Source organism: Lycium barbarum, chromosome 3, assembly GCF_019175385.1.
Source record: "Lycium barbarum isolate Lr01 chromosome 3, ASM1917538v2, whole genome shotgun sequence".
NCBI lineage: Eukaryota > Viridiplantae > Streptophyta > Magnoliopsida > Solanales > Solanaceae > Lycium > Lycium barbarum.
This window is the reverse complement of record NC_083339.1, coordinates 139,656,347-139,674,144: the sequence shown is the minus strand read 5'-3', so window position 1 is coordinate 139,674,144 and position 17,798 is coordinate 139,656,347. Positions and strand designations below refer to the sequence as shown.

At 31.3% G+C, this 17,798-nt stretch overlaps 2 protein-coding genes across 3 annotated transcripts; both read left to right on the top strand.

The window, feature by feature from the left end:
- Nucleotides 1-11,880: 11,880 nt before the first annotated feature.
- LOC132632974 (uncharacterized) lies at nt 11,881-13,529 on the top strand. The gene is made up of 3 exons (XM_060349136.1): nt 11,881-12,133; nt 12,512-12,743; nt 13,141-13,529. The coding sequence occupies exons 1-3, from the start codon at nt 12,039-12,041 to the stop codon at nt 13,426-13,428; spliced, it is 615 nt and encodes a 204-aa protein (XP_060205119.1). The 5' UTR covers nt 11,881-12,038; the 3' UTR covers nt 13,429-13,529.
- Nucleotides 13,530-13,800: 271 nt separating this feature from the next.
- LOC132632972 (uncharacterized) lies at nt 13,801-17,265 on the top strand. 2 transcript variants are annotated; one of them, XM_060349134.1, is made up of 3 exons: nt 13,801-14,381; nt 14,479-15,242; nt 16,707-17,265. In XM_060349134.1, exons 2-3 carry the CDS (start codon nt 14,532-14,534, stop codon nt 16,986-16,988), a joined length of 993 nt encoding a protein of 330 aa, XP_060205117.1. In that variant the 5' UTR covers nt 13,801-14,381; nt 14,479-14,531; the 3' UTR covers nt 16,989-17,265. The 2 variants fall into 2 exon arrangements, with proteins under 2 accessions (XP_060205117.1, XP_060205116.1); XM_060349133.1 differs by having other exon boundaries at nt 13,811-14,381; nt 14,497-15,242.
- The last annotated feature ends 533 nt before the right edge of the window (nt 17,266-17,798 follow it).

Sequence of the window (17,798 nt, the reverse complement as noted above, 5' to 3'; positions counted from 1 at the left end):
ATTGGTTAGATGTATTAATTGATATGAGTCCATTGACAAACTGACCGTAAATTGAAATTGCGAGCTTCAAACGGCCTTGCGGCTATAGATAATGAGTCCGGAGCCAAAGTGACATATTTTTACAGCAATTAGACCAAAATAGGCTGCCTTTTTTTTTTATACCCAAATGGGTATTTCGTTGATCATTCAACGAAATACCCCAGGTACTGTTCATAGCAACAACTCTTTTTTTTTTTTTTTTTTTTTTTAATTTCGTGAAAAAAATGAATTTTTTTTACATATCATGACACAATCCACGAAATAGATGTTTTTTTATTTTATTTCGTGAATAAAAAAAGAAATAGGAAATTATAATTTTTTTTTGTTTTTGCATTTCGTGTATTAAAAAACGAAATAGGATAAATTTTTTTCTAATTTCGTTCGTATAAAAAGGAAATTGGAAAATATATATATATATTTCGTGTATTAATGAAGGAAATTGATTTATTTTTTTTATTTTTTTTGCATTTCGTAATCTAATGAACGAAATAGGTTTTTTTTTTTTGTATTTAGTGAATAAAAAAACGAAATAGGAAATTATATATATATATATATATATATATATATATATATATATATATATATATATATATATTTCATTCATGTACCAATGAAATATTTCGTGGATTGTTCCACGAAATGCAAAATAAAAAATAAAAAAAAAACATATTTCGTGGATTGTTCCACGAAATGCAAAAAAAAAAAAAAAACAGTTTTATTTATATTAACGAAATTGTTTTATTTTTTAATTTAAAACTGTTTTTTTTTTTATTTTTTATTTTGCATTTCGTGGAACAATCCACGAAATATAAAAAAAAAACAGTTTTTTTTATATATTTTTGAAATTGATCTGATATATATATATATTCCAAATTGATTAAAAGCCATTTTTTAATTTTTTTAAAATATATTTTTCAAAAAACTTAGTGTTTAACTGTAAGGTTATTTTAGTCAACTTTATATATCGAGAAAATTAGTCAGCTTTATTTTCAAAAATTGAAACCGCAGAAGTGAAATTGACATTCACAGATACATTATCCCTGGATTTTTACGTTGAAATCTATTGCGTATCATCATCTTATAAGTAAATAAAACTGAAAATTTCATGCCAATTTGGGGAAAAATTGAAATTGAATGTGATAAAAGGCGTTTTTTTAAAAATCGGCTCGGCCAATAGGCGGTTTGTGTGCATATATCTCGGAAAAATACCCAAAATCAAAAAAAAAATCGCGTAAATCGGACGTCCGAGCGCAAAGTTATGACCATCTAAAGTTTGACGACTTTACAACTAGTTTTTCTCCCTATATTTTTTAGAATTATATTTATATTTAAAATAAAGTTATGTCTTGACTTTACAACTATTTTTTTTTTCGTTTATTAAAAAAACGAAATAAGATTTTTTTTTATTTCGTGAATATATAAATGTTTTTATAAATGAAACACAAATATATATATATATATATATATATATATATATATATATATATATATATATATATATATATATATATATATATATATATTCATCCTATTTCATTGGTACATGAATGAAATATACATATATATATATATATATATATATATATATATATATATATATATATTCCTATTTCGTTTTTTAATACACGAAATGCAAAATATATATATATATATGTATATAATTTCCTATTTCGTTTTTTTATTCACTAAATACAAAAAAAAAAAAAACCTATTTCGTTCATTAGATTACGAAATGCAAAAAAAATAAAAAAACAAATCAATTTCCTTCATTAATACACGAAATAATATATATATATATATATATATATATATATTCCAATTTCCTTTTTATACGAACGAAATTAGAAAAAAATTTATCCTATTTCGTTTTTTAATACACGAAATGCAAAAACAAAAAAAAATATAATTTCCTATTTCTTTTTTTATTCACGAAATAAAATAAAAAAACATCTATTTCGTGGATTGTGTCATGATATGTAAAAAAAAAATCATTTTTTTCACGAAATTAAAAAAAAAAAAAAAAAAAAAAGAGTTGCTGCTATGAACAGTAACTGGGGTATTTCGTTGAATGATCAACGAAATACCCATTTGGGTATAAAAAAAAAAGACAGCTTATTTTGGTCTAATTGCTGTAAAAATATGCCATTTTGGCTCCGGACTCTATAGATAATGCTCCATCTCGTATTTGCTGCAAAAAAAAAAAAGAATTATTAGTACCAGTTAAAAGTTTCATAAGTATATGTCCACTGTATGAATAAGCAAAATATTTTCTTGATGAATTATGTATTATATGTTTATAAACTTAAAAGAACCAGTTTTAGTAGAATCAATCTTCTTCTATGATTTTTTAATCTTTATCCAAACTCTTCGTATCCCGTCAAAAAGAAAATCCTGGATGTGTTTTTTTAATTTTTGTAGGATTTGATTTGCTAGCTTATAGATTGAGTCGAATAGGATTTACAAATTTATGGTTGGATTTAAAATCCTTAATATAAGTTAATTAAAATTTTAATATATTAAAGGTGATTACAATTTTATCCTTACTTAACTTAAAATTTTAACGATATAAAAGTATTTCAATATTTTAAGAATATTTTTATCAACCAACATTTATATTCATGCTTTTAAAATAATATGTATATATATAGACTAGTCTCTATAAATGTGCAGTTGCACGTTATTTCTAGTCAATCTCAATCATAGTAAAACTTATTAGATGATATAATTTGTAATCGTTTATATTTATTTTATGAGTTACAAAAATATTAAGTATTGTATTATAGGATTGTGTCTACTTAACACTTTTTTGAAATTGATGTCCTGCTTCCCGCGTTTAAAGTCCTTCAAAAAGAGTAACCGTCGAAATACAACAATTAATACAAAATAAGATAATAAAAACTACAACGTTTACATGTTAAAATTAAAAATCTCAGCCAAAATTAAAAGAAACCATCAAGCATAAATGATGTCCAAGTCATGAATACAAATTTGTCACAGTCACGGGAAGTTTTGTTTAAATAAAGCTATTAATTGATTTTAAAGTATCTATATATAATATAAAGCTAGGCATAGACAAGATAATGTGGCACCTCTCTATGACCTAGAATCATATTTATATTTTTTGTCCTTTTTTTGGCATTTGCCCTCCATTTCACTGTATAATAATAGTAACACAATAATAAACTAACTAATTTAATTAGCAAATATATCAGCCCACGTAATACTTGCAATTAGTTCAAGTAATTGTTTGTCTATTCATGAGCCATAGTAACCGTTTGTATAGCCTAGGAATGGGAGTTACAACTCCAACTTTTAATGTTCATTATTGTGTTTTTCTTATTTAAACTCAGGTGTGGAGTGAATAGTTATAAGTGTGAGGCTTTGAGTGGTAAGAAAATGATGTTTAGCTTTAAATGGTGGATGTCTATGGCTGAGGATTTAGAAAATGTATTCGCAAGAGAGTCATTATCGATTCATTTCTTCACCTATCACTTTAAAGGTTAGCTTTTGCTGCTAAACATAATTATGTAGTTGTTAAACGAGTTTCAGTGGTCTTTCCTGTTCTGCCTATTAGTTGCAAAAAAAAAAAAAATCTCAATGTAATTTAATTTTAGGTAAAAGTAAAAGGGTCCAAAAATTTCATGAAATTGGCCTCTAATCTAACCTAAAAGTGGGAAAAACTGACAGGCTGCATTTCTAGATCAACAACATTGACAGATACAAATTTTAGGATTGAGCAATCCCTTCGATGATTCTGAATCGTGTGGTACTAGTTAGTAGCTCCTTTTTGTCAGTGTCTGTTCATATCATCATGGAGAATGAAAAAGAACTAGCTTGTAGCAAAAAAATATTGCAAATTGCTTGAACTTAATCTGACTCTTAAACTCCATTTTTTGGACTACTAAGTCATGTACCCTGTGAATATTTATTACATTTGATTTCAAGAGGTCTAATTATTTAAACACTGTTTAGTCTTTTTGGCACTTCCTTCTTATTATCTGTGTATCAGTTTTCGACATTGATAATCAATATAGGAAATTATGAACTTCGGTTATGATGTAAAAGCAATAATGAAAATTTTTCATGGATGGCAATTTGAGAGAGCGGCGTTCAAGAATAATAAAATACTTCTCTTCTAAATATTTTTTATCAAAACTTGACCAACCTTGATCCCACAGGCATGTTACATCCACATTTTTTTTTTGAATTAATTCAGTTTAAATGCGAATAAGGAAATTATTCTTGAACATTTCTCATGTAAATGAGTATCATAATTTAGATATGTCACAAATGATAATTTCCTTATTTATGAATGATTACCGTGATTTAGTCTTGTGCGTCTTTTTTCTAGGTTGCTCTCTTGATTTGGTTGTGAGAAATGTTGAGGAATTAGAAAAGTTTCTTGCTGGTGTTCCTCAACATATCAACTCCAATTTTGTTGCCTATGGATAGCTTATTGTTGTAAATGAAAAAGTTTAAGTTCATTTATATAAAATTGTATCTTCTCAAGTGTACAACTAAAAATAATAATCTAATTCTTTTAATTTATATGGTAATTAGTGTTGTAAGATGATACTTATAAATTTTACCTTTTCATCTATTAATATTATATACTCGAGTTGATTTTTCAGAAGGTTACTCAACTAATAGGTATTACCGCATACTCAGAAAGTCACTTTCTTTATTGAAGGAAATTGTAATCAAGAAGAAAGGTGACTTTCTAAGATAATAGTAGCTATTAGTTGAGTAACTATTTGAGAAATTAACCTTTTAATACTCCTTAAATCATTAGAATAGTTCCTAAATTTCACTGCGGCAAATTTACTAGTTAAATTATAACCTTATTCATATGGAGTTATACTATACTTTAGTATAGTGAGTATTCAATCTTATTCTATCTTTTAAGATAGAACACGTAAGCCAGTAAGCCTACAAAAATATGGTCTGATAATTAAGTAATCATTTTCTTACACACAAAAAAGCCTTCAATCACAAAGATATCCAAGGCAAATAAGGCCACTGATATATATTTTCCTTATTCGGACGTGATAGCAAATTAAATACTCTTTAATTAATTACGTATTAGATTAGGAATAAAAAATTCAGAAGTAGTACCTGTTGTAAACTCTATTTTCAATTGTGATTTTTTTTTTCCATTTACCATAATAGCCATTAGAAATATGATAGAATTAGACTAAAAAGGTACATAAGTCATTCAATATTTAAAGGATATTTTGGTCAACTAACATTTATACTTATGCTTTTAAAATAACTAGTCTCTACGTTATTCTTAGACAATCTCAATCATAATAAAAAATATTAGATAGTATTATTTTTAATTATATACATTTATTTTATGAGTTACTCCACCACCATGTGGTGATTCGTGAGAGTCGATTCTATATGTATTTTCCCTCCCCCTAATACAAATAAATAAATAAAAGTAAACAATAATTTAGGAGTAGTCAGTTGACCAATGTTAATCCTTCCGTTTTAATTTATGTGAACTTTTTCGGAGTAGGAAAGTTAAACTTTATTTCTTTAACAGTAAATTTTGACATCAAATTTTCAAGTTTATAAAGATAAAACTTAAATATTTAGAAACTACATAAAAAGTACTATAAGTCATGATAATTTATAATTCAAATAATTTAGAAAAAATATAAGAAAAAGATGGTCAAAGAACTACCTTATAAATTCCCCAAATAGTAATAGATTCACATAAATTGAAACAGAGAAAGTATAAACTTTCATCTATTTAATTGAATTAAAAAACTTTTCATACAGTTCATCCAAAATAAATGTAATTATTAGGCAAAGTTCTAAATATTACTCAATTAACAAATAATACTATGAAATAACAGATAAGATACAAATGTCTCAGTTCCATACACTAAACATGGCCACCTACCACTTTGACTTTTTATTTACAAAACTTTCCCGTCTTTCTTTTCTTCTACAAGGAATACGTAATAAGCATATTATATAATTTTATTACACCAACTTTACGTCCTTTCACGTTGAAAACAAATTGTAACCACAAGGATAAAAATCCTTAGAATGTTTATCCAATGCTGCAAAATACTAAGATCCTAAAAATAAAAATACCAAGATTATTATTATTATTGTTATTGTTCGGAAACAGCCGTCCTACCTTGGTAGGAGTAAGGTCTGCGTACACTCTACCCTTCCCAGACCCCACGATGTGGGATTTCACCGGGTTGTTGTGTATTGTTATTATTGTTGTTGTTGTTGTTATTATTATTATTATTATTGTTGTTGTTGTTGTTTTTGTTATTATTATTATTATTATTATTATTATTATTATTATTATTATTATTATTATTATTAAAAAGAAATAAGACTTCAAAAAACAAAAAAGGATTAGATCTTTACTTAGTTTGTTTTGTTAAAAAGTAAAAGAAATACATAAAACAAAACCTAAAATGCACCGTAGTAATCAGATCTTTCGGAACCAACTCACGGCCAAGTGCCTCCCTCTTTTTTTCCCAATCATATGGAAGTAGTATCTTTTTAAAATTCTATTTATATTCTTTTTACCTAAATAATCAATTAATTATATTAAATTGAATGTAAAAGGGTATAAAACTCGTTCAATATTTGAAGGATAGGATATAAAATTCGTTCAATAGTTGACGGATATTTTGATCAATCAACATTTATATTCATGCTTTTAAAATAATATAAATATAGATATAGATAGATTCGCAAGTGGTACGTACCTTATGAGTTATTTTCAGGTTGCCGTTAAATATCCATTTTCTTAATATAATATGGTATTTGAGCTTAATTTATTTTAATTTTTATTTATAATGTGTTAGGCTCCCAATTGTGTTCTTATCAATTTTGAGGTTGAATTAAGTAAAAAGTCAATTTTGTAACAGGTTCCAGAGTGCAAGTGATACCATTATATCAATATAGTTTTATATTGCAATTTTAATACTATAATTATATTTCATACCAGATGCAATTTGAGATAACTTATACAAGAAATTCTTTACGAGAATAAAACATCTAAAGGATCAAAATAGTATTAATTTCATCTTTCCGTCTTAAGCCCTTGCAGCATAGTGGCAGTCCTTAACTTGGCGTTAGTTATATGACCAAACATATTATCGATTAGTGATCATCCACCTCACATGTTTGACATGATCATACATGATTGCAAAATGGCATGATTCAACAACTGATGAATTGTTTGTTGAATCATCCAATTCGTGCTCGCTCTAAAGAATAGACTATCCACAGTATAAATAGAGAATCAACAAGAACTGTCATTTGCTAGAAAACTCTTCTTTCAATAATAAATCAATCCTTACACTCAGAGATTCTAAAACAAACAATGGCAGGAGAATTCAGACTACACCAACTTTTCTGTTTTCAGAAAAAAATTGGTGTAGTCTGAATTCTCCAGCCATTGTTTGTTTTGGAAATCTCTGAGTGTAAGGATAGATGTTCTAGTATTTGACTTACTAAATTAATTATAATTCGCTCAATCCCTCCGATATTTCAGAGATATTATAAAATTATAACTTGCGAATTGATGGTATTGATAAGTTAAAATTTTCTATACGCCCATCAGTATATGGTGTTACACCCTCTGTCCTAATTTATGGGACACCTTTCAGATTTCGAGAATCCACTGAGTCTTTTTTTTTTACCGCAATTTTTTAATAGATCTTTTAAGATTTTTGAATTGTTATTTGTTGTGACTTATATTACTTCTTACGTAATTTTCAAATATGTAAGCTTTATTTTAAAAATTGTAAAAAATTATGTTCTAATTCATGGTCAAAATTAAGAAATTTGACTCTTGAACTCCAAATTGTGTCACAAAAATTGAGACAGAGGGAGTAATGTTTATTGAATACTTCGAATTATTAAGAAGCTACTAAGATTATTTTTATAATCTTTTCCTTTAAAGATGATTATTTAAGTTTTAAGACTTATCCTTATTGTAAAAGAATAAGAAAGCGTCTGAGTCCCTTGAAATTTACGTAATTTGCTAGTGCTAGAAAAGATTACGTGCACGCCTAGTTCTTTTGAGATTTTGGTTGTGATTAGAACCTTGAATTCCTATTTTTCGTGCAGGTCTAGCTCTTTATAGAATTAGGTTGTCATTAGAACTAGAATTAGGTTGTCATTAGAACCTTGAATTCCTTACACGCGAAAATGACAACACGTGCTCCCAACTTACTGCATGTCATAGCTATTTTCTTTTATTATTGCCAGTTCTGTTTTCCCGCAGCTAACCCTCTCCTAGATCTTCCTCATTCCATCTCTTTCTATGTTTGGAAAAAAATAAAACATAATGGACTAAGAAATTCCAATATATATATATATATATTTTTTTTTTTTTAAATTTCCAGGTTTGAGTTCCTGGTGGTGATGTATTTAGTCATGTAAGAAACACAAAAAGTATGGGGGAACTAGACCAATACCCAATGTATACATCACACACTGCAGTGCAATCTCAACAACACAACAAAGAGACTGTTTATACATAATGTTACACATTCTCTTTGTTCTAAGGCTAAGTATTTAGCTAACAAAAAAGTTGGCCTTGTCATATTTGATCCTAATGTTAGGACTCTGCCTTCTATCCAGTACAAAAGGTTTTTTAGCACCAGAAGGGAGGTGATCATAGCTGCTGGAGAGATTTTGTTCACTCAATGTTGTGGCTAATTTAGCAAGATTATTAGCCACTTTGTTGGCTTCTCTGTAGCAGTGTAAGAAAGTGAAATCAATATTGTTAATCAATGGTGCAGCATCCTCTACAATGGTCTTCAAGTTAAGATTTTGAGTGGTCTTGCTCTTTATCATATCTACAATAAGAAGAGAATCCATCTCAATGATGATGTGTTGGTATCCACTGTCTCTGCACCAACCAACAGCATACCTGACAGCCAAAACTTTTGCCATGTTGTGATCTCTGCATAAAACTGGTGTAGTAAAAGCAAACAAAAAATTCCTATTGTTGTCCCTAGCTATTCCACCAATGCCTGCTTTTCCATTCTCTTTAAAAAAACTTCCATATGGGTTGACCTTTATCCAACTACTCCTAGAAAAGCTCCAAGTCACAGTTTTGATGATTGTTTTGTGCCTCATTCTCTCAACTTTTTCACACAATTGCACCCATGGTAAGTCCATCTTGTATAAAGGAAAATCTTTATCCATTGAGGCTCTTATCAGCCATAGAATCTGCTGCTCCACTCTCCTAATATATAATCTTATTTGAGTTACATATCTGCAAAAGCATCTTGCTGTCCAAAGCACCCAACATATCACAAGATCTTCATTCTATGAATAACATTTCTTCCTTTTGTCTGCCACCAATATAATCTTGTAGGAATCTCCTCGCTATTCTACTTTGATAACTGCTCCCCATAGTTTGACCACAAGACTTCCATAAATTTTTAGCAGGCTCACTATCTATGAAGAGATGCTTGATGGTCTCAGGTTGAGGATTTGCATAACATAAGCAATCCAATGGACTTCTGCAAATAACATCATTAAAAGGCAATTTAAGCTTAATTAGTCTCCACATTAAGAAGGATAGTTTAAATGGCACACTGTTGTGCCAAATTTTCTTTAATAGAGTGTCTGGTATCGTGGTGTCTCAAATAGAATTCCAAGCAGATTTGTTGTTGAAAACTCCATCAGAGGTGGCATTCCAATACACAAAATTCATTCTATTGTTGGAGCCAATCTTCATGTTGATGATATTGTCCACAAGCCAACCTGGAAGAAAATTCTGTAGTTTTGAGTATCCCAGATCTGATTTTCAAAGAAGTTACTAACAAGAGTCTTGGTAGAATGACTCTGATCAGTGCAATAAGTGGCTAATGCCCCATATCCTGTGCAGTTGTCCCACCAAAAACTACTATTCCCCTTATGAATCTTCCACATCATGTTGTGCTTAACCTTGAATCTAACTTTAGTAATTGATTTCCAGATATGGGAATTACCAGAAACCCATACTTTAGAGGCAGGATGAGCTCTGATGCAATACTTAGCCTTAGTGAATTTAGCCCACAAGGAATCTTGTCCTCTGAATCTCCACCACTTTTTGATGTTAAGAACCTCACAAATGTCCTTCATACTTCTCATTTCCAAACCCCCTTCACTTTTTGGATAACAGAAGTTCTTCCATGAGCTCCAATGATATTTTTCTTTGTCAGCACTAGAACCCCAAAAGAACCTAGCAAAATGTTTTTCAATCATTTTGATGATGCCTTCAGGAGGAGTTAAAGCAGTCAAAGAGTAAATAGGAAGGGACTGAAGCACATGTTTGATCAGGATATATTTACCTCCATGAGATAACATATTGCTCTTCCAATCATTTAATTTTTTTGATGACCTTTGAAAGCATCTTCTCAAAATATTCATTCCTCTTTCTTCCTAAGTAGATGGGACATCCAAGATATTCAATTCCACTTCATATATTCATGGACAAAGAGAGACTGAAATTATATGTATGTTATTGACATTAATGTTATGGAATCAAAAAGTTGAAAAAAAATATTACTGAGATGAATAAGTTGATGAAATTTCCCAATGATTTTCGAAACACGTATGAGAATGGGTAAATAAAATTGACGAAGAAGAAGAGCTCCATTAAAGCATTAAATATTATTGTTATTAATTTAATATACCAAAAATTCAAAATTAAACTTAGAACAATATGTCTAGGAGTTTATGGTAATGTACCTGAACCTCAAACCTAGAGGTATGAAGTTTGATGTACAGCATACAAAATTTATACCTCTTTGAATCTGTGTATATTCATGTATATTTGTATTGAATACAAGATATATAATTTCAGACTTTAAATATGACAATTTTCAATACTGAAGTTTAAACCAGTGTATTTGAAGTAGCCTATTATCATTTTATGCGATCAGGCTGGGTTTCTCATTTTCAGTAAGTGAACTTTAGACTCACAACGGTGAAAGTTTAAACTACTATTACTGTTATGCAATCAGACCTCGAGCACTGAACTTCTCATTTCCAAAAACGTGAGCATCAGACCCCCATGAGGCTGAACGTTTAAAATACGTACTGTTAATGTTATCCAATCAGGCCTTTGAACTTCTCATTTGTAAAAAGTAAACTTCGGACTTACAAGGTTGAAAGTTACGTTGAAAGTTACTCTCTGTCTCAAATTATTCGCTGTTTTTATTTTACACACCATTTAAGAAAGTATTAATTAGGAGGGGTATTTAACTAATTTTATCCTTATTTATGTCTAAGTTATACTCCCTCCGGATAAAAAAAAAGAGTTCACTTAGCCATTTGCACACCTCTTTAAGAAAACATTAACTCTTAAACAAAAATTGGTAATTTGACTAAATTACCCCTAATTAAATAAGCATTGGGATTTGATCATATAACACTTAATAGAGACAAATATGAAAAAATAGGGTTAATTCTTTTTTGATTTGATAAGTTGACTCTTTTTTTGATAAAAAAAAAAAAAAAAGCTAAGTGGACTCTTTTTTTGATCCGGAGGGAGTAATCTCTTTCCATTAAATATTGACTCTATTTATGTGTCATTTAATGACAAAATTCTACTAAGGATAAAATGAGGAAAAATATCTAATTGTATCTTGAACTTCTAAAATAATAAATAATTTGAAATAACTATTTTTAATAATCATGACAGATAATTTGAGACCAAAAGAGTAACCTATTTAAGCTTTTGGTTATCGATTGCTACCGCATTTTTAGGCTACATTGACGAAATAAATTTCTTGACTAATAAATAAATCCAAGTCAATGTAAAAAATTGTTTATTTGTGGCATTTTCCAATAAAAAGATACCCGGAAAATGATGGAAGCAACGTAAGTGATGGGGACCATTGAGGGTCGTAATGGCCCAACAAAAAGTTGGTTCAATTTCTCTTTTTTCTTTCCTTATTCGAATAAAGGTTTATGGCACTTTCAGAAACGCTTTTTAGCAGCATTTGGCAATTAGCATGGCGTCTGCGTCAAAGAAATGGGCACGAGACGTCTATTTCGTTGCGTCTCGGCTTTACTTCCTTTTAATACTCTTCCAAGTCCCACTTTTCAGGTTCCAATAATGCCTTCTATTTTGTTTCTGCACCAAACATTAATTTCATGAGATAAGGAGTCACAATGTTATTCCTTGTTGAATCAATTTTACAATGTTGTTTTCTGATGGAATTGGACGCCCTGTCCTCATAAAATCTATGCGAATTTAGATATGCCGAATTTGATTAGGAATAAGTAGTAATAGAATTAAAACCAATATTAATGACAGCAAGACAGTAGATTCACCTTAAAATGTGATTGTCGCTTAAATTAATGTACGTTAATGGCTCGAATCTGCCAATTGCTATGATTGTTCCTCTTGTATTTATGAAAATTCATTGTGAAAAATGCTAGCATGGTTACTCAATTTTATGGCTGTGATTGCAATTCTTTGCAGATTCCCGTGTAGAATTGGTAAATGTACCACACCTATTGAGGTATCACTGTCTCTGTTATACGCAAATGGAGTAATTCCAGGAGGTATGGTAAAAGCCATGCTTTACCCTGGAGCAATAACAAAGGCCATTTATAAAAACAACGTTGTCCCAAGCTATGGGAAGCTTCTAGAAGCCTACAAATTCACCAACATGAAGGAATCTCCTGCGACACATGATCTCCAGAACCTAGAGGTTGGTTATCAATTTATAATGCTGCTTTAATTTGGGAGATAATGGTCACAGTTACACCAACTATCACTTTTTCAAGAGTTTTGCACTTCAACTATCAGTTATTTCCTTTTTCTTACTTGAACTATCACCACATATGTATTAAAAAACACATCTTGAAGCGGATTACACCAACTATCAATTGTTCTCTTTTTCTATCTGAACTATCACCATCTACTCAACTAGGTGTTTTTTAATACATAGATGGTGATAGTTCAGATGGGAAAATGAAATAGCTGATAATTGGGATATGAAACTCGTAAAAAGTGATAATTCAGATGTATTTTTGACCATTATCTCTTAATTTGGGCTTCTTCTTCAATACTTGTGTTTTTAAATTTTTGTGTTTTGGTTGACACAGGTTATAGTAGGAAGTTACTTGTCAGTGGCAGGAGCGCTATTGGGTCTATTGAAATCAGGGAGATTTAGTCTTATTGGAATCCTTCTCATCACTTGGGGTCTTGACAAGCAAGTCCTTTTTAGGAATTCCACAAGTGTAGTCATATACCCAACTATGCTTATTGCTTTGCTTTCTGCCTTCTTTTCTATCAGAGCAGATGTCACAAAGCTGATACGTTTCTCCAAACCTAAGGCCTCTTATAGAAATATAGAAAAACAAAATATAACTAGAGTTAAATATGCTAGCTGATTGCAACACTTTGTTTTTTTTTTCCTTTCCTTGTCATACATTTAGGTTGCAATACTTTCTTATCAACGTATCTTCATAAAGTGATTACTCTATCGCAGCAATTTTGATGTTGACCTGTAACAGTCATTGGTGCATTTATTCTCACACCTCAATCATTGGTAACTAAATAATGTGTATAGAAGTTTGTTTTCTTTGAAAAGATTAATTGTTTGTAAATAATATTTAATTATGCATTATTAACAACTGCAACTTGTATGCAAATGAAAGAAGTGTTATTTTTATTTTTCAATGGAGAAACTAATGTGGGCCTAGCTTGCACTCTGTGATAAATCAAATGGGGGGACCCAGCGGCAGCAAGACTAAGCACCAACCTACAGTTAGGTAACAAGGATTTCTGTCTTTTTGTTTTTTTGGTTCCATGGGTTAATTATTTGATCACCAAATAGGAAAATGTGACAGAGAAAGATAACATAAAGATATTCCTTCTATAGTAGAACTCAGTGAAGTAACTGATTGGTGAATAGAGGAGCTGACCCACTTGCAATTAACAAAATTATTTACTTCCTACTAGTGATTCTCCTCAATTATATAGAAAAGTGTTGAGTTTTCGCTTCATACCAACGTTTTGCTTTTCTCAGTTTCTTTTTGAGACAAGCCTATTAGTGACTTGGAAAAGTTACTGCCTTTTAGCTTAAGATTCTTCTCTTAGTACAAAGAATCTTGTACTGAGAGTTCACTGAACCCCAACTAGAGAGAGTTCGGCTGCACCATGGAAGCTGAGAATATTCTCAGAATCATAAGAAAATTTGCACTGGCAGAGGTGTTTTTATGGTTCTAGTGGCTAGCTGCTATTGGAGGGTTTTTACATTTGCTGCAAATTTCTTGCTATTACTCTGTTTTCCATCTTGAGGGTAAAGGAAGATTTTGCCAGAAGTTCAAGAATTCTGTTTCAGGTAAAAAAAATGGGTACTAACTTTTATTGAAATTAGATCTTAGAGGACTGCCCCTTTTGCAGTTTTGTATTTTAACATTACTTTTTGACCCAAAAAGAAAGATTCTTTCTCTCAGGTTTAGAAGAGTTGGGCTGAATTTTGTAGAGAAGAATGATGATGTCTTTCAACACATTGAATTATAATTCGACATGGACATTAGCTCTTATGAGCAGCCACCATAGCCATAGCAGAACAAGAAAAAGTCCAGCTCTGGCTACACCTCCTTCATCTATCATCTCACAAACTGAAGAAAACAGAAATCTAGCTAACTCAAAGGAAAATACACCTTTAGATACAGCTTCAAACAGTCGCGATTCTGCTGTTTTACTCACCCAAGAAAATACAGTAGGGATCATTGGGGGGCTATCCATTGGAACCACTCTCAAATTTGTGAGCAAACTTGTCACGTGGAGTTCCAAAGATGGAGGAAATGGCCTTCCTTTTGTTCTCTGTTCCGATCCGGTTCTTAACAAAGAGCTTTCAATCCATGAAAGGGGTTCTAGTTATTTGCGCGCCTGTAAAAATGAAAACTTATTTAAAGATCATGCTCCGATTGTTGAAAATCTAAGGCACAAAAGGATCTTTCTTGAGAAATCTGGAGCTCGATGCATTGTCATGCCCTGTCACATATCACATTCTTGGCATGATAAGGTTGCACAAGGGTCTTCAGTTCCTGTCCTTCATATGGGTGAGTGCGTGGCCAAAGAGCTCAAGGAAGCAAATTTGCGACCACTCGAAGCTGGGAGTACTCTGCGAATTGGAGTTTTGGCTTCAGATGCAACTTTGAGTGCTGGAGTTTATCAGGAGAAACTTCAAAATGAGGTATTGTTGTGGTTCTTGGAGCTATTTTGTCATACCTTATGTGATCATTTCAACTATCTGAAATGTTTTTATCTGGTTTCAGTATGTGAATAAGTTCAAGAAACAGCCAACTTTCCGTTATTTTTGTTATAAACTTGTGAACTCGTATTGCTTCAAGAACTTATATTGGATAGTTTTGACTATGGGGGGATGGTATGTTATAGAATAAGTTGTCTGTCTAGTCTTGTGCTATGAGTGCCACGAGATGAAATATTTATATAACACTCACTTTTCTGGCTGTTCTATGATACATTAATCCAACTTGTCAAGATGAGCTTCATGTGATTGTTCCTTCCAAGAAAAAGAACGCTTTATAATGAAACTATTCAGTCCAGTATCTTTTACCCTTCTGATATATGGTCTTATGTATGCGATAGTTTATAGGAAACCAACTTTTTAGCAGTCATTTAATTTATTTTCATTCAGTGTTATATTGTTGATTTTGCAAGTTTATAGGTATGCATAAACTGATAATTTTCTAGTCCCTCAATTTGTGATCTCAAGGTTGCTAATCTTGTAGATTGCCGGCCCTGCATGACTCCAAGTATGTTTTGTGCCATTCAGAAAGCAGAATTGTGTAAAGTTAGTTTTCAGTGATCAACTGGCTCCCCTTTTTTCTTTGAAGTAACTGCAGTAAAGAGCTTTCCATGTCTTCTTGAATTCTTTCTTTATGCCGCGATGCCTCTGCCTTTTTATTTTTGAACCTTTCCATGGGGTTCCATAGAAGGACCTAGCTAGTTTGTAGTTTAGAGATGTACCAAAGTAACTAGAAATATTTTACTCCAGAAACAGCTTAAGAACAAATAGATCAGGGATATTTCATCTTTGCCCACCAAGGCTTCGATATGAAGTGAAGACATGTTTTTCTTCAGCCGGATTTGTTATGCATTGTCAGGCAATTCAGGTTCAACAAGTAGCAATAAATAGGGAGTTGAGCATTAGAGTCGTATAAGTTCAATGATATAGATCTATCTTATGTAGACATGTAGATTAATAGATTTTAAGTATTGTTGCTATTCACTGAATGCTATTGGAAGCATCTCCAGAGAAAAACAGGATAGCACCCTGTTTTAAGCGTCACAGTGAAAGATGCTGTAGGTTATTGGATGACAGTTTTTCAATCTTCTTATCATCTCCCTTTCTTTCTCAAAAAAAAAAAAAAAAAAAAAAGGAAAAATCTTCTTATTTTCCCCAATTATAAATGCTTGTCAATTGTCATGTCACAAATGAAGCTATAAATGTATTCTTCGTGTGGAAGCCTATATGTGTGTAAGCCGCTATGTACTACCAACCAGTAGGCATTTGAAACTTCAAGTTTTGGATGTGTTCAATGGCACAGTTAATACTATAGTTAGGTGATTATATTCCTCAACAGTTGGAGTTATCACTGATGGTTATTTGTGGTTTCGCTTTTACCGAGTGTAGGGTTTTGAAGTTGTGCTGCCAGATAAGGCGACTATGGAACACACAGTAATCCCTGCGGTGGAAGCCTTAAGCAGGAAGGACATTGAAGGGGCACAGAATTTGTTCAGAATCGCGCTACAAGTTCTTCTAGTGAGGGCAGTTAACACTATCATAATTGCCTCAGATGACATGCGTGATCTGTTACCTCCAGATGATCCTCTTCTGAAGAAATGTTTCGACCCAATGGATGCCTTGGCTAGGTCAACTGTGGAATTTGTTCAATCAGTTGAAAGAAATGCATAGAGACACCCACATAGGGTAGAGCTACATGTCTGTTTACGAATTCGGTAGGACACAGTAGCTTTGACCCAAACCCTGTATTTGTGTTTAAAATCCACTTAATATGAATAAATAATTATCCAGAACCTAGTAAGCTGCCTTTTGTAGAATCCAGAACCCATAAACTCAAAATCATAATTCTGCCTCTACCCCAACAAACATATTACGCATTAAATTTTTTTCGGGGTGCTATTGTATTAATATAGTATGTAATGGTCAAATCTTGGTAGCATTTGTCTTTTTTTGGGTGGATCACATTTGATGATAAAAAACTACAGGGGGGAAAAAGAACTTATTAGTCATGCAGGTGACATTGTGAAACTTGGAACGGTCAGTGCTGGCTTCTTTTCAGGATGAGTTTACGGTTTTTAGCTTTACTCGTGTTTGTTACGTTCCCATCTTGAGGGCCTATTAACTCCTTGAATGCATAGCTTGTGATTTTAATCTTGGACCGCTCCTTCCCAGAGGAAAAAGATTGAAAATTATTAAGATTTCAGAATCCAAAATGGCTATGAGAAACTGAGAATGCAATTAAAAAAAGACTAACAGGGTAACTGTATGTGTTTACATAAAAAAAAGCCTCTATTTCAGTAGAAAGTGCAATCACCAGCATTCACCTTCTCCCATCTCCCCACTAAAATCACGTAAACTATAACTTACAGCATACAAGAATCACCTGAAGTATGAACCCTTGTAAGAAAAACATGATAAGTAACTTTTACATTCTTGCATGAAAATAACCATATCCCCTCCAACTATATAATACTTTCTTCA